At 48.7% G+C, this 20,948-nt stretch overlaps 1 protein-coding gene and 1 long non-coding RNA gene across 5 annotated transcripts; both read right to left on the reverse strand.

The window, feature by feature from the left end:
• Positions 1–2,997: 2,997 nt before the first annotated feature.
• Positions 2,998–11,715, reverse strand: ZNF263 (zinc finger protein 263). 4 transcript variants are annotated; one of them, XM_030924573.1, is made up of 6 exons: positions 10,669–11,689; positions 9,665–9,845; positions 9,152–9,186; positions 8,756–8,882; positions 5,887–6,003; positions 2,998–5,064 (listed from the first exon to the last, which is right to left on the reverse strand). In XM_030924573.1, exons 1-6 carry the CDS (start codon positions 11,053–11,055, stop codon positions 3,896–3,898), a joined length of 2,016 nt encoding a protein of 671 aa, XP_030780433.1. In that variant the 5' UTR covers positions 11,056–11,689; the 3' UTR covers positions 2,998–3,895. The 4 variants fall into 4 exon arrangements, with proteins under 4 accessions (XP_030780433.1, XP_010374358.1, XP_030780434.1 ...); XM_010376056.2 differs by having other exon boundaries at positions 9,152–9,225; positions 10,669–11,686; XM_030924574.1 differs by lacking the exon at positions 5,887–6,003 and having other exon boundaries at positions 9,152–9,225; positions 10,669–11,715.
• A 5,028-nt stretch (positions 11,716–16,743) lies between these two features.
• LOC115895205 lies at positions 16,744–20,346 on the reverse strand. The gene is made up of 3 exons (XR_004055362.1): positions 18,423–20,346; positions 17,132–17,293; positions 16,744–16,865 (listed from the first exon to the last, which is right to left on the reverse strand). It is a non-coding gene; the product is annotated as an uncharacterized LOC115895205 (long non-coding RNA).
• Between the last annotated feature and the right edge of the window lie 602 nt (positions 20,347–20,948).

Genomic DNA, 20,948 nt, shown 5'->3' on the forward strand with positions numbered 1-20,948 from the left:
TTGGGAATGCTCGCAAGCTAGACTGAAGAGTAAAAGAAAATATTTCAAATAAATGCATTTTGCTTGAATTCATCTACCTATTCCTGAGTTCCTGACCCCCAAAATTAAGTCTCCTAGTGCTAAGAAATGTGCTAGTTGGTTTTCCTGTAACACAAAGACACTTAAAATACTTAGTTGTTTCAAATGCATGTGAAACATTTACAACAATTACAAGTTTTAAAGCAGTGATGATTTTGCACATTCCTAAATTGTATTGGTTAATGTAATGAATCTACAGTAAACTCTTCTTTAAAAAGTGCTGAGTCTAGGCCAGGCGCGGTGGCTCACGCCTGTAATCCCACCACTTTGGGAGGCCGAGGTGGGCGGATCACGAAGTCAGGAGATCAAGACCATCCTGGCTAACGTGGTGAAACCCCAGTGTATACTAAAAATACAAAAACAGTGGGGCGTGGTGGCAGGCACCTGTAGTCCCAGCTACTCGGGAGGCTGAAGCAGAATGGTGTGAACCCGGGAGGCGAAGCTTGCGGTGAGCGGAAGCTTGCGGTGCACTCCAGCCTGGGGGACAGAGCAAGACTCCATCTCAAACAAAACAAAAATGCTGCGTCTAAGCCCTCAAATTTCAGATTATGGTGCTGAGACCCAAAAGTTCTTTCATTACAGCAATCAAAACTCTTAAAGTGACTTCTGATGGGTTTTTCTGAAAAATTCAGTGCTTTTAAAACTCTTCCAGTCTGTCCCACCTCTGGCTTTGTCGGTATTGTTCCCCAGCCTGACCCTGCCAGGCCTTTTCACACTGCTTAGATGTGGCACTGCTTCTCACCCACCAGTCTTCCTGCTGGTTTCATGTGCTACCTTTGCTAAGGATGTGTGGCTGCTGCTCACGGTCACTCCACATCTCCCAAGACCCCTTTGTACCCATTTGGACTTAGGGGCTAGAGGTCCTTATTGTCCCAGGGCTAGTCTCCCTTTGATATAAATGCCACTCAAACTGTTTTGGCTTCTTTTACAAGACCGCTAGTGGGTAAAGTATTAATGTAAAAAAGTATGTATGAAAAAGCACTAACTTGGACATCTCTTGCAGTGACCTAGTTCTCACACTGCTATGAAGATACAGAGACTGCGTAATTTATAAACGAGGTTTAATTGACTCAGTTCTCTGTGGCTGGGGAGGCCTTAAGAAACTTACAATCATGGCGGAAGGCAAAGGGGAAGCAAGCACGCAAGTGAAGGGGAACTGCCACATTTTTAAAACCATCAGCTCTCGGGAGAATTCAGTATCACGAGAATAGCATGGGGGAAAACCGTCCCCATGATCCAAGCACTTCCCACCAGGTCCCTCCCTTGACACGTGGGGATAACAATTAGAGATGAGATTTGGGACACAGAGTCAAACCGTATCAGACTTCATGGGGGCCTGCAGTAAGGGAATCAGACCTGCTCTCTGAAACGAGTACAAGGGAAGGAGATGTCATCAGTCCCTGAAATTCCTGCCAGTGTGTTCTTAGTGACCTCAGTCAGTGTTAGGTGCTTAGAAGGAAATCTTTTGGATCATCTGTCGACAGTTGGCACAAATTTCTTACATGCCAGGCATGGTGTTGCTTTATGTATTTATTTTCTGTGATGCCATCTCATTAAAACAAGCCAAGAACAGCTACACATGTGAAGTTTGCTGGAAGGGGAACTAGACTGAAGATTGAGTGAAGGGTTCCACTGGAACGCCTTTTTAGGGCAAATACCTGCGAGTCATTTTCTAGCTTCAAGCTGCAGTGTTCGAAGTATGAGAAGCATCAGTTGGACCACATCATAAGATCTGTGTGGGTGATGTTACCAAGGGAGGGAGAGTAGATGGAAGGGGCGCTTTCCAGTCTGTCCACATAAACTGCCATCTTAACCAGAGTGCTTTGTAGGAAAACCAGCTTTACATTCCACCCAGTTCATGGCATCAGCAGCCTGGCTGACTCTGCACTGCTCCACTGGAGTATGTTCCTGCTCCCACCACTGTTGATCCTACACTGATCTAATCCTAAGCCTCCACTTCCCTGCCCTACCCCCACACCACCACTGCCCCCCTCCTGTGAACAAGCTGATTAAGAGGAAGTTACAGAAATGAGAAATACTGAGATATTTAAAAACTGGCTCAGACAACCAAAGAAAAACTCAAACTAAGGCAGGGCTGAGAGGAGGAGCAATGGAGTGCTGTTTCCATGACTTCCAGTTGCTATATCCATCAACCTATTGCCAAAGGACTGTTTCTTCATCTTTTTCACCCAAAGAACAGCTGGATATCTTCCTCCAGAGCCGTATCCTGAGGTGTTTTCCTGGCATCTGATTTCCTGCTATTAGAATACTCCCCCATTTCCCACAGATACGCACTACTAGAATTGCTATTTCTGATATGCCATTCTAAAATGTAATGCTAGTAATCGCAGCACTTTGAGGCCAAGATGGGAAGAGTGCTTGAGCTCAGGAACTCAAGACCAGCCTGGGCAAATAGTGAGACCCCATCTCTACCAAAAAATAAATGTTTTCCCTTAATAATTTTGCCATCCCCTATATCTTCCCACCATTAATAATCAATAACTCAATTATACTGGGACTATCTTAGAGTCCACCCTGGAAACCAGCTGCAAGACCAGAATATCCTGTCCTCCAAGAGTCAGATCTTCCTCAGCTACCGAACAAGAATGGAAACATTCTAAACAAAGAATTGGAAACATTTTACTGCTATAGACTGCAGAAGGAATGAATACTTTCTAGAGACCCTATGACAGCATCACCCCAGCAGCCATTTGGCTTGATCTTTTGTTACCATACGGCAGTCCCAGCCTGGAGGTTGCCAGGCCCTCACCTGCCTCTCCCTGTCTGCTGCCTTGTCAGAATCTTCCTGACCAACCCAGTAATTCTTTGAGAAAGCAGGGCCTCTGACCAAGGCAGAGGGGAGACAGATCAACACTTGGGGTTCCAGACAGAGGCTTTCAATGAAGACTCACACACATGTATGTTTCCTGAAGATATTTATTCCTATCCAAACATTTTCAACAGGGAAAGACACAATCCCTAATTTCCCCCCTAGGATCCACGTTTTCAATTCTCCAGGGAATCTCTCTTTCCTGGAACGCTCTTGTTCCTCTGGAGTCAGGAACAAGACTCCAGAGCTGTTTATTTTTCTCACATGGGTGGGGGAATCTCATTCTCGACAAGGGGTTATCGGACACCCACTTCCTCTGCCAATTCCTGGGCTGACCTGCAAATTCCACCTTATTATTGCCCTTGGTCCTCTGGTTCCTTTTTGTCTGAGGTCACATTTACATATGTGATCTGCCAATGGGCACTCCTGTTAGGCCATCGTAGGGCATTTGGTGGCTTCATCTGGACTGCCCATGGCTTCCCAACTGGGGCCTTCAGGATAGCTGCAACTCACAACCAGTCTTTTGTTGACCTTCAGCTGATTTCCCAGGGCACTTGGCCCCTCTTCTTTGGTCTCAGGGGCCCCAGAAGCCCAAATGCTCCTGCTGAATGTCCCAAATGAAGAAGAAGTATCAAAATCATGACATGGACTCTCAAAGTTGTTAAGGTAAACTGGACATCAGGTGCCCAAATCACACCTTGGCTAAAAAGACCAAGAGGGCAGGAGCACCCTGGGGCAGGGTGGACTTAACAGAGAATTCCACCCTGAGGTCACCTCAGAGACTTGCTATTCTTTCTCATGCAGACGGAATTCCTTTTCAGTTTTGTGCCAATCCTCTGCTGCCTCTGCACCTCCCTCTCAACGAGCCCCAATTACCTGAAGAATGCAGAGGTCATTTGGTTGGCTGGGCAGGGAATACCAGCTCTTGCCAACAGGCTCCTCTGAATATGCGACCTCACCTGGGGCCAAAGAGAAACCCCACTGTTACTAACCCGTGTGAGTTCTCTGATGACTCATAAGACGGGAACTCCGAGAGAAGCTTTCTCCACATTCAGAACATTTATAGGGTCTCTCGCCTGTATGTGTTCTCAGGTGGCGAATCCGATTGGAGCTGTGTGAAAAACTGTCTCCACACTCATGACAGGTATAGGGTTTTTCTCCTGTGTGGATTCTCTGGTGCCTGATCAAGTTGGATCTATGAGAGAAGTTTTCCCCACAAAGGGTACATTTATACGGTTTCTCTCCTGTGTGTGTTCTCTGATGTCTGGTGAGGTGCATGCCCTGCCGGAAGCTTTTCCCACAAGTCAAACATTCAAAGAGCTTCTTCTCTGCCTTGTGGGCTCCATGGTTTGTAAGAAAGGGGGTGCTATCACTCACGGCTTCCCCACACTCAGAGAAGGGGTAAAGTCTCTCTCTCTCATGAGTTCTTTCGTGAATGACGAGGTGTGAACTCCGAGAGAAACTTTTCCCACACTCGGGACACTTATAAGGTCGCTCTCCGGTGTGAATTCTCTGGTGCCGAAGGAGGTTGGAACTGTGAGCAAAGATCTCCCCACACTCAGGGCACTTGTAGGGCTTCTCCCCTGTGTGTGTTCTCTGGTGCCTGTGGAGGTTGGAGTTGCAGGAGAAACATTTTCCGCAAATGTTGCACTGATAGGGCTTCTCGCCCGTGTGGGTGCGCTGGTGGCGAGTCAGATGGGTGTTCTGACTGAAGCATTTCCCACATTCAAGGCACTTGTGGGCCTCCTCTCCCAGGTGTGCTCTGTGTAGTGACAGGAAACGTGGGTTCCCACCAAAGATTTCACTGCAGTCCACGCCCATACACAGCCTTTCAGCTGCATGGATTCTCTGGTGCCTAATTAGGTTTGAGTTGTTAGAGAAATTTTTGCCACACAAGGGACATAAATGGAGTTTCTTCGGCTGCAGTTCCTTCGGTCGCCCCAGTTCTCTGGCACTTGAGGCTCCTGCCAAGGCCTGCTCCATTCCACCCTCTGGGGGAGGCGCCCAATCCCCTTGCTGCCGGTCACGAAGTCTTCCCAGCTCAGGACTCCAGGGCACCTCTCCTCTGGCCTGGTCAGGAAGCAGCACCTGAGGGTGGGTGTTCTCAGAGGACACAGACGGAACACCTTCTTCCAGGTTCTCAAATTTCTCTTCTCCTGGTAGAAAGAGAGACACCAAACCCGTATATTATTTCTATGCTGGAGAAAAGAAAATCCCACCTGTCTGCTGCTGCCTGTTAGGTCAGCGGCCCAGAAGGGCTGCTTCTACCTCAGTCTCCCATCCTCTCCTAAAGGTAAAACACTCTGGAGAAGCATCAGAATAAAGGGTGGGGCCACTGGTCAAGGAATCAGAGCCGAGACCAGTCTTACAATTTTCCTTTCCAGCTGAGCCTCTCGCTTCTGCCCCTCAGGAATTGGTGGGATGGAGCAGGGCTGAGACTAGGGTGGGACAAGTGAGCTCAAGAGTAAGGGCCTCCTTGAACTCTGCACCCTGGGATCCTTACTTGCCTCACTGGGATGGAGAATGGCAGGGGGGAAAGGACATAATGTACCTCTCTGGCAGCTGTGGTGGGCTGGCCCTGCACCCAAATCCTCAAATGCCTCACTCTGCTGGGCACAGTGGCTCACGCTTGTAATCCCAGCACTTTCGGAGGCTGAGGCGGGTGGATCACCTGAGGTCAGGAGTTGGAGACCAGCCTGACCAACATGGAGAAACCCCGACTCTACTAAAAATACAAAAAATTAGCAGGGCGTGGTGGTGCATGCCTGTAATCCCAGCTACTTGGGAGGCTGAGGCAGGAGAATCGCTTGAACCCGGGAAGCGGAGGTTGTGGTGAGCCAAGATCGCACTACTGCACTCCAGCCTGGGCAACAAAAATGAAACTCCATCTCAAAACAAAACAAAACAAAATCATGCCTCACTCTTAACTGTGAGAACCTTGCTGCTTGCTGGGCAGGCCACTCGTCTTCATTCCTTACCTGGAGCTGGGCCTCTGGGGCTCAGGCCCTCCTTGCAGCTCTGGACACTGGGATCCCATAGCTTTCCTCCTTGTCCCACCTGGGTGCCTGGGACGTCCTGACTGGGAATGTGAGACTCTGTTCACAATGAAAGAAACAGATTTCTGTATTGCCACTTTCCTCTACCAGGGTAGGGAAACAAAGATAGTCTTGTTCCCTGCTCTCAGTGGATAGATACAGAATGCTCCATAAATCTGACAGCAGTTGCTTGGAATATACACAAACTGTCCCCAGTGGATACCTCTAGAGAAAGAAATTAGGGGAGGGAGACAATTTTTTTTGAGACAAGAGTCTCACTCTGTCGCCCAAGCGGGAGTGCAGTGGCATCATCTCAGCTCACTGCAACCTCTGCCTCCCGGGTTCAAGCAATTCTCCTGCCTCAGCCTCCCAAGTAGCTGGGATTACAGGCATGCACCACCACACACAGCTAATTTTTGTATTTTTAGTAGAGACGGAGTTTCACCATGTTGGCCTGGCTGGTCTCGAACTCCTGACTTCAAGTGATCTGCCTGCCTCAGCCTCCCAAAATGCTGAGATTACAGGCGTGAGCCACTGAGCCCGGCCAGATTTTTTTTTTTCTTTTTTTGAGACGCAGTCTCGCTCTGTCACCCAGGCTGGAGTGCAGTGGCACGATCTTGGCTCACTGCAAGCTCCACCTTCTGGGTTCATGCCATTCTCCTGCCTCAGCCTCCCGAGTAGCTGGGAATACAGGCGCCTGCTATCAAGCTCGGCTAATTTTTTTTTTTTTGAGACGGAGTCTTGCTCTGTCGCCCAGGCTGGAGTGCAGTGGCCGGATCTCAGCTCACTGCAAGCTCCGCCTCCCGGGTTCACGCCATTCTCCTGCCTCAGCCTCCCGAGTAGCTGGGACTACAGGCGCCCGCCACCTCGCCCGGCTAGTTTTTTGTATTTTTAGTAGAGACGGGGTTTCACCATGTTAGCCAGGATGGTCTCGATCTCCTGACCTCTCGATCCGCCCGCCTCGGCCTCCCAAAGTGCTGGGATTACAGGCGTGAGCCACCGCGCCCGGCTGGAATGTTTTCTTGCAATGAGAATGTACACTACTGTAATTAAAACAACTATAAAATGAACATGGTCAGTTCCTTGAATAATCCATTTAATATCATAAAAGAACCTTGTCTCTACACATAAATACAAAATAGAACTAATTTGACTGGGCAACTCCAAGGAAAGAAAATATAACAGACAATCAGAAAAGGACCCAGGGCTCTAAGACGACCATGAGATTAAAACCCACAAGTGCCATTTCTGTGCTGTGCCAAAAAGAAAAACAAAAACCTCCACCTCCAGCAAACATGGACTCCAACAGAAGTTTAATTCCAACAAGCTGTAATCTGATCTTCTGCTATTTAGCAATCTCTCACTAAAAGGGCCATGTTCAACTTTGGACATCACAGCAGAAAAAAATAAAAGGCCGGGTGCGGTGGCTTACGCCTGTAATCCCAGCACTTTGGGAGGCCGAGGTGGGTGGATCACCTGAGGTCAGGAGTTCAAGACCAGCCTGACCAACATGGAGAAACTGTCTCTACTAAAAATACAAAACATTAGCCAGGCATGGTGGCGCATGCCTGTAATCCCAGCTACTTGGGAGGCTGAGGCAGGAGAATCACTTGAACCTGGGAGGCAGAGGTTATGGTGAGCCGAGACTACGTTTGCAGAATTAGTGTCAACAAATGTATAATCGTGATACTTTTTAGGCAAACCTGATATATGGAAACAATGTGCAGTGTGTCTTTTTTGTTTGTTTTGAAACAGAGTCTCACTCTCACCTAGGCTGAGGTGCAGTGGTATCATCATAGTTCACTGCAGTCTTGATCTACCTGGCTCAGGAGATTTTTCCCTCAGCCTCCTGAGTAACTGGGACTACAAAAGTATACACTACCACACCAGGATACTTTTTTTTTTTTTTTTTTAAAGATACAGGGTCTCCCTATATTGCCCAGGCTGGTCTTGAACGGCTGGGATCAAGCACTCCTTCCATCTCAGCCTCCCTAAGTGCTGGGATTACAGGTGCCACCATTCCCAGCCTGCAGTGAGTCTTTCTACTGGTGTGTTTCAACATAGGTATAATCATAATGTACACACAGTCTTAAGACTTCCCCAAACTTTTCATTAAAAGAATTTCTCATACATACAGAAAAGTTGAGGGAACTGTACAATACGTATCAGCATATCCTCCACCTAAATCCAACCATATGTCAGTGTGTCATATTCCGCAGGCATAATTTTAAAACTCTGAGTAACAGTACAAGACATAGGTGCATCCTAATTTATGATTTAGAGCTATACATTGTTTCCAAATTTCCAGAAGACCCTCCCCGCTTTCTGAATTTTTATGGTCTGTGAGAGACGATAGGCTGGAATGTTGATCCCACTACGCCTGAAATTTTTGTCTTTGGGGATAAGCCCAGAAACAGTAATGGAGCACAGGAAACACTGGCAAGCTCAGAAGAATAAGCATCTCAAAATTGCAAGGAATTAACCATTTAGAGCCCCCCCAGCATCCTGGGACACTGCATGTGTGTGACGCTGGCAGGTTGTCACTGCACTGGATTTGCTCTGCCCTGGGAAGTCCATATGGCTCAGACTCGCCTTAGGCTCTGGCAGCTGGGATTCCAGTCCAGGGCTGCCTGTGCCAACTGTGCCACTTGGCAGATACATGACTCTCATACAGGGAACTTTAGACAAAGGGAAGTCTCCTGTGGAGGCTTCTTGGCAAAACTCAGAGTCTGTGTCCAGGAGGTGAATGAATAAGGGGCAGAACCCTGGTCAGAAATGGCGCAGTCATCATCCCTGGAAAAGAAGTCCTTACCCAGTGAGTCCACATTCTCATAACTCTCCTGCACCGTGTCCCTGGAGAGGGCCCTCTTACTAGGATCCTGATGCCCCCACTCCTCCTGGGAGATGTACATTGCCACGTCCTCTAAGCTCTCAGGCAACTGAAACAGCACAAGATCTCCTTTAGCCCCTGATGCACCAAGAACAATTCAAGCAGAATCATGGGTTAAAGGGGCAAAATTCAGGGATGCCAAGCACACGTCATAGGGGAAGAAGGGTGTCAGGTCTACAAGTGAGGTGTGAAAGAGCCAAAGCAGTGGGGCAGACACTGTGGTAAGGGAGAAAGGACCTTCCATGTGGAGAACCCCCCACCCCCAACACTCAGCAGAGGAAGGGTGCTGGGGGAAGACAATGGAAACTTCCACATCACCTGGGGCCCAGTCATCTCCTTGTCTTCCACGTTCCCTTCAGGAGGAAAAAGAGAAAGCCAGGGAGCAGATAATGCTGAAGGTGACAGAAATTATAATGAGAATGGCATTCCTAACTCTTGGCAACCCAAGGATTATTAAAACACAGTATCCATTCCCCAACACCCAGTCTCTGCTTTTGGGGATGACACTAAACTGCCCAGAGGCCTAATAAACTGATATCCAAAATGACAGGGTTAGAGGGAAGGAATACCAAGAGTAGCACTCCAAACCCCTCATCATTCAAGTGGTTCTAAATTGCCTCTGTTCTGCATAAAAAAGGGCTCTACTGAGACTCCCTTCCCTTCCCCCAGCCCCAGGAGAACCCACACCACCAACTGCAGGTCTTTCATTCCACATGTGTGAACCTTAACCAGAAATTCCTTCTCCTTCGCACCAGTGCGACTTCCTGCTTGTGTGGGGGGCAACCCCCAAGCCCCTCCTCCCTCCCACCTGCCCAGATAACTGTGCCTCACCCCTCTCCTTTACAGTCTGGGGGTCCCTTTGGGGGCTGGGGCCTAGCAGCTCCTGCAGCCTGGGGCCAGGGCTTCGCTCAGTCTCCATTGGCTCCAGCTTGAAGCTCGGTGACTCTCGTGCTGTTTCCAGAGGCAAAGGCTCCTCCAAAAGCACTTCTGTTCCCCGCCCATGGCTTGTGACCTGGGAACCAACCCACATCACTCATCATCACAACAGGGCCCAAGGGGAAGGGAAATTAGTACAGGATACTGAGAGCAAGCCTTCAACAGAGAACTCAGGCCATCCCTTAGGGCCCAGGAAACAGAAAAATGGTTCACACTAAAGGCTTTTTTGATCCCATGTGCAGGGGGAGAGATTAGGGAAAGGGCCCACTCCCAGAGCACATCTTCCCCACACAGCTCTTAAGATACACCTCACTCCCTTCTGCTCTCCCCACCTTTCCTAGGTGCTTGCTTCTATTCCTCACTACAGGATAAGCTAAATTGGCGTAGCCCTGGGGGCCAATGACCTCAGCGCCTCGGTGCCAAATTATCTTTCAAAGTTCACAATTAACGGAGGCCCAGCTTTGCAGAAGACCAGACCGTAGACCCTAATATAACAACAGCTAACAAGTACTAAGCACTCATTATAAGCTAGTAGTGTTATCACAACTTTACACGCTGCTCTCCCTCTAAGCCCTATAAAGTATGTTAATATTCTCATTTTACGAATAGGAAAACAGGCCGAAAGACATCAAGTAACTTGCCAAAGTAACAAAGCTAGTACTAGCAGATTGAGGATTTGAATGCTGGCGATCTAACTCCCCGGCTAACACTAACTGTTGCAGGGACACTGCCTCCGCGTGGAAACAGGGCACTCTTCACTGCTTTCTGTTCATTTGGGGATGTTCTTCCCCATGTAAGGTCTACTCAGGGCAATTTACTTGAATTCGACCGGGGGCGCAATGTCCCAGTCCTCGGGGCTAAACAAAACCACAGATAAAACAGCTATCTCTCTCTCTCACCTGTTGTCTCAGTCTCCCAAGCTCTCTCTGCATATCCTCCACAAGGGTCACCGCTTCTTCGCCGCTCTCCGGATGCAGCTCCTGCACCCTGCTCTGGATCTCCTGGGGCAGGATGGTCAGGAACTGCTCCAGCACCAGCAGCTCCAAGATCTGCTCTTTTGTGCGCATCTCAGGCCGAAGCCACCCATGGCAAAGCTCTTGGAGCCGGCTGAGGGCTTCGCGAGGACCGGCTGCCTCTTGGAAGCGGAACCGTCTGAAGCGCAAGTGGGAGGCCTCAGGGCTCGGCCCTGGGTCAGGCGGGGGCAGCTCCTGGCTCCAGGCGCAGTCCTCCTCCAGCTTCACTATCAGGAGCCCTTCCCGTTCCTGGGAGCTCGGGCCCGACGCCATCGTCGGGTCTCCAGAGCGCCTTAGCCCGAAACCAGCCGTGCCCGCCTACGAAGGCGCCCTGAACCCGTGTAAGGATAGACGGCGCCGGCTGCAGCCCAGGGCCGGAGGCTCCCAGTCCACGCCAAGGAGCCCCGCTCCAGCCCAGGCGCGGCCGGCTCCGGCGCCTAGGCCTCAGTCGGTCCCAGGCGCCGCCACGCCGGCCCCGTAGCCCGTCCGTGCCAGGACTTCCCCGAGACAAGAACCGAGCGCCGCGCTTCTCACCCCACAGGGGACCCACGCAGCACTCAGACCTCTGCTCCCACGCCGGAAGTCTCAGCGCGGGAGTTAGGCGTCCACAAGCCCACAGCGCCTGCTCGTGACCAACTTCCGGGTCACGTTTTGCGACCTACAGCGCCCACTGGGTCAGGTTTCGCCACACACTCACCATCTACCAATGAGAAGGGAAGATTTGCCAGCGGGGGCGGGACGAGCGAGGGACCAATTGGAGACGAGAAGCGTGGCCACCGGCCGCGTCCTGAGATTCTGGGAGTGGCTGGGGGCAGGGCCGCTGGATCCAACCGAAGAAAAGCCCGAGGCGGTTGTGACTGGCGGGCACCTTGGGTTAGAATTACTCCGGAGGCCTTGGGAAAACGGAGATCCCAGGGCCACGCGCTCTCCAGTGCGTCCGTGTCGGGGCGAGGCCTGGATATCTGAATTGTTAATAAGCTTCCCCCTATGAATCCTTCCCCAAGCCAGGCCCCACCCGCTTCGGCTACTCTGGGCTGGCTAAAGATGGTGCCACTCGCCCCTGCGGCCTCCTCGGCATCTCGGGGAGGCTAGGGAGGTAGCCGCCCGCCAATTAGTAGCGCTGCGTGGCCTGCGGCGCGGGGCCTGCTGGGAGATGCAGTCCGCGGCGCGGCCTCGCGACTGCGCGTGCGCCCTGGGCGAGGGCCCAAGAGCCCGGCGATTCTGAAGCCCCGAGTCCCTCGGAGACCCCCTGCTGGGCTTTGGGCTCTCTTCTGCGGCTGGACGTCCCAGAGGAGTGCTCAGGGCCGGGCTCGCGGCACCTGCTTCCGATTTTAGACCGGATTTTAAACCTGCCCGAGACGTGCGGCGTCTGCAGGCCATTCTCCAAGTTTCAGTCTCTTGCCCAGCCCAGCAAGGGCAGGATCTGCCTCCAGCTCCGCCGTGGACTTTGATAGTTGGGGGCGAGTGGCAGGAGGGCCGCAGGGCCGATTCCCTATTGGGCGCGGTTGTGGGCTTTTTGTGTGTGTGTCGGTGAGCGGGGCTGCCCAGTTGTGAGGCAGCCCAGGTCCTCCGGGCCGTGAGATCCGCAAATGGAAGCGTCCTGGGATTGAATCTGACAACCAGTTACCGTGTGTTGAGCGCTTATATGCAGATCGATCCAGAAAACACGTTTGTATGAAGCAGATGCTATTACCAGCCCCTTCCAACAGGTGGTGGCACTGAGATAAGTCATTTGCCTGGGGTCACACAGCTAGTCTGTCACCAAAGGTGAGGTTACCATGATAGTAGAGGGTAATATGGGATTGAAGAGGTCGCTTTGGGATGACTAGGTGAAAAGAGTACTGATATTTTATTTTATTTTATTATTATTTTTTTTCCGAGACGGAGTTTTGCTCTTGTTGCCCAGGCTGGAGTTCAATGGCGCAGTCTCAGCTCACTGCAACCTACCCCTCCTGGGTTCAAGCGATTCTCCTGCCTCAGCCTCCTGAGTAGCCGGGATTACAGGTGTCCGCCACTACGCCCGGCTAATTTTTGTATTTTTAGTAGAGACGGGGTTTCACCATGTTGGCCACGCTGGTCTTGAATTCCTGACCTCGAGTGATTTGCCCGCCTCAGCCTCCCACTGTGCTAGGATTACAGGCGTGAACCATCACGCCCTGCCTTTTTTTTCTTATTTTATTCCAGGGAAGATGACAGATCCACAGGCTGTCGTGGCAAATGCAGAGCCAGCGACCCGATAGCACTCAAGGTCCAGTTTGGAAAATCTTGTTTGCTCCCTAGGACCATTCTGGTGGTTTTAGGCATTCCTGGTTTTTTGTTTTTGAGATAGGGTCTTGCTCTGTTGCCCAGGCTGAAGTGCAGTGGCACGATCATTAGACATTCCTATTTCAAGAGACATAGATTCTAGACTGTAGCCTCAAAACCACTTTTTTCTGACATTTACTATGTAATCTCAGGCAAATTATGTAATTTCACCAAACCTCAGTTTCCTCATCTATTTTGAGGGAATACTATACGCACCTCACCTCATATCACTGGGTTAGGAAGAAATGAGCTGAGCTACACAGGATGCTTAGAACAGTACCTGGAGTATCGCCCTGTCACCCAGGCTGGAGTGCAATGGCAGGATCTCAGCTCACTGCAACCTCCGCCTCTTGGGTTCAAGTGATTCTCCTGCCTCAGCCTCCTGAGTAGCTGGGATTATAGGCACCACACCCCCACACCAGCTAATTTTTGTATTTTTAGTAGAGACAGGGTTTTGCCATGTTGGCCAGCCTGGTCTCGAACTCTTGACCTCAGGTGACCCACCCGCCTCAGCCTCCCAAAGCACTGGACTTAGGGTTTTCTTTTACTTGTACCACATGCTCTTTGATCCTATTCCTAGCTTTGAAATCTGATCATAAAAAAATAGCAAATTTAAATGGCATTTCATTTGAAATGCATTTTATTTTTATTAATATGAAATATATTACTTTTCTTCATGAAAAGGTATATGACGCATTTTACTCCACTTATATTTTGATTAAATGTTCTGGAGTTTAAATTTTCCTTTGGATTAACGTTAACCAAACTGTCTTACTAATATTGTTTGATAATGTTAGCATTTAGACGTATTCCTCTATTTGCATATTAGATCACTATTTACCAACCTATTTTTGTTTTGTTTTGTTTTGAGACGGAGTTTTGCTCTTGTTGCCCAGGCTGGAGGGCAATGGCACGGATCTCGGCCCACCACAACCTCCACCTCCCAGGTTCAAGCGAATCTCTTGCCTCAGCCTCCCTAGTAGCTGGGATTACAGGCATGTGCCACCATGCCCAGGTAATTTTGTAGTTTTAGTAGAGACAGGGTTTCTCCATGTTGGTCAGGCTGGTCTCGAACTCCCGACCTTAGGTGATCCGCCCGCCTCAGCCTCCCAAAGTGCTGGGATTACAGGCATAAGCCACCATGCCCGGCGTTTTTTGTTTTGTTTTTTTTTTTTTCAGACCAGTAAACTGTCAGAGATGAGGAGGGAGAAGAAAGAACTTGGAAAAAGGGTACAACCCAAACTTTTGCCAGAGAAGGCATGGCAGGACACATGGGAGACCACACTGGGGAACATTTTACTAATTTTCTGGATTGATGGAAACACTCTTAGATATTTTTTTTGGTTAATATCAAGACAATCTAATTCTAGGCTTCAGCTAAAACAAACGTGTAAAGATTGTTTTTGCTGGTTGCCAACCAAACCAGTTCAGATACCAATTCTTTTTTTTTTTGAGATGGAGTCTCGCTCTGTCGCCCACCCGGATCTCAGCTCACTGCAAGCTCTGCCTCCCAGGTTTACGCCATTCTCCTGCCTCAGCCTCCCGAGTAGCTGGGACTACAGGTGCCTGCCACCTCGCCTGACTAGTTTTTTTTTTGTATTTTTTAGTAGAGATGGGGTTTCACCGTGTTAGCCAGGATGGTCTCGATCTTCTGACCTCGTGATCCGCGCCTCTCGGCCTCCCAAAGTGCTGGGATTACAGGCTTGAGCCACCGCGCCCGGCCTCAGATACCAATTCTTATTTGAAAGTCTCTTAACTGAAATTAATCCAGGACATAGTTTACCACATTTACCTCTCTCTTCTCTTGGATTCAATAAGAGAATAGTTCTCAGTTTTAATATAGTCAGAATTTTAGGACGATTAACTTGATATTTTGGTTCTAACTTAAATAATTTTATTATCAAAATATTCAAAAAATGAGGTAAAACTAAATCAGTGCATTGACGTTAGCAGAATTAATTCACTCCTCTTCCCAGCGATTGGAAAATAGCTTTGAATTGAGCACAAAAGGATCTTCCCCCTATTTTGTTTTTGTTCTAATGTTTGTTTTATTATTTTTGCAGTAAGCCTTTTGCACTCCTAGATTTTGTTCTAATGTTGAAAAACTGCCTGTTATGCTAGGCACAGTGGCTCACACCTGTAATCCTAGCACTTTGGGAGGCCGAGGCAAGAGGATTGCTTGAGCCAGGAGTTCAAGACCAGCCTGGGCAACAGAGAGAGCCCTTCTCTCTACAGAATTTTTAAAAAATTATCAGGACATGGTAGCACATGTCTGTGGTCCCAGCTACTCCAGAGGCTAAGGTGGGAGGAGCCCTTAAGCCTGGGCTGCAGTGAGTTGAGCTTGTGCCACTGCAGTCCAGCCTGGGAGACACTGCAAGACCCTGTCTCAAAAAAAGCCAACTGCCTGTTAGAGGCTCCAGGTGAAATAATCCTAATTTAGAAGGAAATGAATATGGAGAGGCCATATGTCCTGGAAATAAGCCTGAACTCAGGAAAAATCAGTGTGACCCAGACTATCATGTTCCCTGTATTTCTTATGACCAGTATATCCAGTCCCAAACCCTGACCTGTACTTCCCATTGGAGCATAGAGAAGTGCCATGGGTGCAGGAATAGGAGGATTCCAAAGGAAAGAAACAATGACTTGACTCCAGGAGAGGTGAGTGTTCACTGGAAAGAAACAGGAAGAAAGAAAAGAAAAATTCAGCCTTACTTGGAATAAAAGCCTTTGGGATTCTATTTAGCAGTTTCTATTTTTTCTCTACTACTTTAATACAACTCTATTTTCCGCCTCTCTCTTTCTCCTTGGACAAGGTGATATCTGCAATTTCTTTTTCTTCTTACAGGTTTTGAGATCAGGAGAGAAAATGCAGATTCTTCAAAGCAGAAGAAATGTCCAACTCTGCATCTATTGTTACTTCAGAGGAGAATAAAATTGAATCATCAATTTTACCAAAAAAAGACTATAAACATTTAGGAAATCAGTGGAAACACCCCAGATTTAGCCAAACTTGTAGATGATCAGAACCTCTCTATAAGGAGAGAAACCTGAGAACAGAACGGGAAGGCAAACTCAGCTCTTAGCTTTTCCTTAGTGTTGAGAAGCAATCAGCTCCCAAATCAGGGTGTTTTAACAACTGGGAAGCCATCCCATATTTCCAGTCTGGGAGGCATTTCCCAGCACTTTGGAAGGCATAGGCAGAACAATCACTTGAGCCCAAGAGCATGGGACCAGCCAGGACAACATAGTGAGATACCATTTCTACAAAAAAAATACAAAAATTAGCCAAGTATGGTGGCAAATGCCTGTGGTCCTAGTTGCTTGGGAGGCTGAGGTGGGAGGACCGCATGAGCCCAGGAGATCGAGGCTACAGTGAGCCATGATCGCACCACTGCATTCCAGCCTGATACCCTAGAAGCTAATACTATGACACTGGGTTTCTGAAAAAAGAAAAGCTTTGTATTGCAAGTCGACTCACAAGGAGACAAGAATATCAAGCTCAAAGCTGTCCCGTGTTGGCTTTAAGGCAGTTATTTTTATTAGAAAAGGTTCAGGTGGTGGATTCTGAGATTAGTAGGTGATTAGTGGAAGGAAAGAGGACATCTGGAAAGTCCTTGGGCTTTCACAGTTATCTCTTCAGGCTATGCAATGGGTCTCGTGCGAATTCAGGAACAGCATGAAACCTGTGGTGAAAATTCAGGCTGTGCTGTCAGCAAGCTCGTTCTGTGCAGACTCCAGTCAGCCTTATTGGCTCCAACAGATTTCTGCTTGTTGTTCTTCTATCTCATAAGGAAGGAATTTCAGCATTTCGTCAGCATTTCAGCAAGTTGTTTCTTCTCTTTTCCAATTTTTTTTTTTTTTTTTTTTGAGAAGGAGTTTAGCTGCAACGCCCAGGCTGGAGTGCAATAGCATGATACAGGCTCCCTACAACCTCCGCTTCCCAGGTTCAAGTGATTTTCCTGCCTCAGCCTCCCAAGCAGCTGGGACTACAGGCGCCCACCAACATGCCGGGCCTCGAATTCCTGACCTCAAGTCATCCACCCACCTCAGCCTCCCGAAGTGCTGGGATTACAGGCGTAAGCCACTGCACCTGGCCAGCAAGTTGTTTCTCATCTGCCATCCTGCAGACTCAAGAATTTCTGTTAGTTACTCATTTCTTTAACTCTTTGGGGCACAGTTTCAGTAGCCACACATTTTTTTAAGACTCCTAGAAAATTAAAATAGCACAAAAATTGTGGTATATTTTACATATCTGCATTTAAATAACATCTTCAACACTCAACACAAGACCACAACTGGATATTTTACTGGTGATAACTTCAAAAATCTAAAACTGAAGACCTTTAATAAACATGAAACCATACTAAATGGCCCTACTTTGTACTCTTTTCCTTTTTTGTAGAGACAGAGCCTTGCTATGTTGCCCAGGTTTGTCTTGAACTCCTGGGCTCATGCAATCCTCCCACCTTGTCCTCCCAAACTGCTAGGATTAAAGATGTGAGCCACTGCACCTGGCTCCTACTTGGTATTTTTATGATAACTCTTCAGCCATCTCTCCCCAATTAGGACCCGTTTTTAAGAGGAAGGGAAGCTGAAGGTCAGCAGCGAAGGACTAGAGGCCCCTCGCCTTGGTCAGTGAATGGGAGGGACACACTTCCATGACCTTGTCTCCTGGGTTTTTTTTTTTTTTTTTTTTTGAGACGGAGTCTCGCTCTGTCACCCAGGCTGGAGTGCTGTGGCCGGATCTCAGCTCACTGCAAGCTCCGCCTCCCGGGTTCACGCCATTCTCCTGTCTCAGCCTCCCGAGTAGCTGGGACTACAGGCGCCGCCACGTCGCCCGGCTAGTTTTTTGTAGTTTTTAGTAGAGACGGGGTTTCACTGTGTTAGCCAGGATGGTCTCGATCTCCTGACCTCGTGATCCGCCCGTCTCGGCCTCCCAAAGTGCTGGGATTACAGGTTTGAGCCACCGCGCCCGGCCATTTTTTTTTTTAATAATTTTTAACGTTTAAAAATTTAACGCCGGGCGTGGTGGCTCAAGCCTGTAATCCCAGCACTTTGGGAGGCCGAGACGGGCGGATCACGAGGTCAGGAGATCGAGACCATCCTGGCTAACACGGTGAAATCCCGTCTCTACTAAAAAATACAAAAATGTAGCCGGGCGACGCGGCAGGTGCCTGTAGTCCCAGATACTCAGGAGGCTGAGGCAGGAGAATGGCATAAACCCGGGAGGCGGAGCTTGCAGTGAGCTGAGATCCGGCCACTGCACTCCAGCCTGGGCAGCAGAGCGAGACTCTGTCTCAAAAAAAATAAAAATAAAAAAAAAAAAATTCACAAACCTGTAACAGCCAAATCTGGGTTTTAAACATGGTCACAGATGTTTTTTGCCACTCATCCCATCAAGAAGTGGGGCGTCTGTCCCTCTGCCTTGTATCTGGGCAGCTTGTGACTGCTACCAATGAAATATAATGAAATACAATGAAATACAGATGTGGTGTGGCCTCCAGGGTGAGGTCATAAAAGGCCTTGAAATCTCTATCTTGTTTGCTAGGAGAACTTGCACGTGGAGCCGGTGTAAGAAGTCTAGTTACCCTGAGAACACCATGCTGGAGTGGCTGCACATAGCTGTCTGGTGGAGAGTCCAGAGGTGCTTTTGCTTCTTGTAAAATAGGAAAAAAAGTCAAACAAATAGACACTGCCATTGATTAGTTGTGGATGGTGGTCATATAGGTATTTGTTAGGTTTTGTGTATTTGAACTGAGGCAGAATAGGGTCTGGAGGCAGGGAACTGAAAGCCAATTCACCCTGACTTCCTAGAACTAAATCAAAAGAAAAACCCCAACTTTTCCACACATAAGTAACAAAAGGATCAGAGGCTACTCCCTTTGCCAATGCCCACCCTTTCTGACGGGCAGATGGTAAATTGAAAGTACCTCTGATTGGTTGCAAAAAGCAACCACTGAAGTGAAACTTTGTAACTTCACTTTTGTGGGCCTCCACTTAATTTATGTGGAGTGAACACAAAGTGGCCAATGGGAAACCTATAGGGAGTGTTAGGATCCAAGAAGATTCTACATCCAGGCCCTTAAGCTGCTGCTTGGCCGGCTCCCACACTGTGGCATGTATTTTCAATAAATCTCTGCTTTTGTTGCTTCATTCTTACCTTGCTTTGCTGTGCATTTTGTCCAGTTCTTTGTTCAAAACGCCAAGAACCTGGAAAATTTGTGTCAAGACCCTCTACTGGTAACAGAACCATTTCATTTCAAAAAAAGATCAAGGAAAGGGGCATAATTAGCAAGGTTACCTCTGGCTGTGGTTTGAAGGCACTGACTCCAGCCTCAGAAACAAATCTTATCCAGAAAGGGGAAGAAGGAGGTTGTAGGTTCTGCTGCAGGGAGGTTGGCTGGGAGCATAAGGGGTGGGTCCTCCCGTCTGTCCTGCCTGCTCTAATGTGCTAGGAGAAATCCCTAGTCACTTGTACTATTTGTCAAGAGCTTGTGAAGACAGACACTCCCACAATCCTCCTCCTTCCTGAGGGTACCCCTCTGTTTCTTCCTCCCAGAAATTCAGGGTTTGCCAAATTTCCCTAAGTGCTCTGCTTATGTTGGACCCTCATTGCTCTTAAAGAGAAAAGCTTTGAAGCAAATAGCTCCAATGGGGTAAGGATTGTGGGTAGGGTCTCAGAGCTTCCCCTAGGAAGCGAGCAGACGATTTGTTTATGTTATTCCTCAAAGTGCCATGTTTTCTGTCCTTTAAGCCATTTTGCTTAACGAGGAAAGGACTGGCAGGGTAGGAGTCAGACCTAGCACTGGCCACAGCTGCTGTATGCAAAGATGTATCGTTCTGGCTGTAACAAGGGAGTGAAGGCTGCAGGTTCTTCAGTGGTCTTGCGACTTTCAAAACAGAAGAGGGTGCCATGGGGAACAGGAGTCAGCCCGGGAAAGACAGGAGGCAGTCTTTCACCATCAGTCAAGGTTTCCTACAATTCCGTGACCTGGCTTACATGGCCAACCAGTTACTTGGCCCATAGTCACTTTTGGCAGTTGTGCACTAATGAGACACTCCTGGAAGCTGCTGGTGATGGAAGAGTTACTCACCATCTATATCAGAGGGTCTGAACCTTGGTCAACATTAGAATCACCTGGGGACCTTTCTAAAATTCCAATTCCTGGCCGAGCGCAGTGGCTCACATCTGTAATCCCAGCACTTTGGGAGAACGAGGTGGGTGGATCGCCTGAGGTCAGGAGTTCGAGACCATCCTGGCCAACACGGTGAAACCCCGTCTCTACTAAAAATAGAAAAATTAGCCGGGTGTGGTGGCGGGCACCTGTAATCCCAGCTACTTGGGAGGGTGAGGGATGAGAATTGCTTGAACCTAGGCGGCAGAGGTTGTAGTGAGCTGAGACTGCGCCATTGCACTCCAGCCTGGGCAACAAGAGCAAAATCTGTCTCAATAAAATAAAATTCCAATTCTTGGTTACCACATCTCCTAGAAATTCTAATGTGTTTCGTCTGGGCCTCAGGCCAAGCTTTTTATTTATTTATTTGAGACTGGGTCTCGCTCTGTCACCAGGCTAGAGCGCAGTAGCACAATCACGGCTCACGGCAGCCTTGAATTCCTGGGCTAAAGTAATCCTCCTGCGTAGCTGGGACCACAGGCACATGCTATCACACTTGGGTAACTTCTGTATTTTTGTTAGGGACAGGTTTTGCCATGTTGCTCAGGCTGGTCTCGAACTCCTGAACTCAAGCAATCCGCCCACCTCAGCCTCCCAAAGTGCTGGGATTACAGTTGTGGTCTGGGCCACAGTCCAGCTATTTAAAGCTCCCCATTAATTCTAATATGCAGCCAAAATTGAGAACTA

Source organism: Rhinopithecus roxellana, chromosome 20 (genome assembly GCF_007565055.1).
Source record: "Rhinopithecus roxellana isolate Shanxi Qingling chromosome 20, ASM756505v1, whole genome shotgun sequence".
NCBI lineage: Eukaryota > Metazoa > Chordata > Mammalia > Primates > Cercopithecidae > Rhinopithecus > Rhinopithecus roxellana.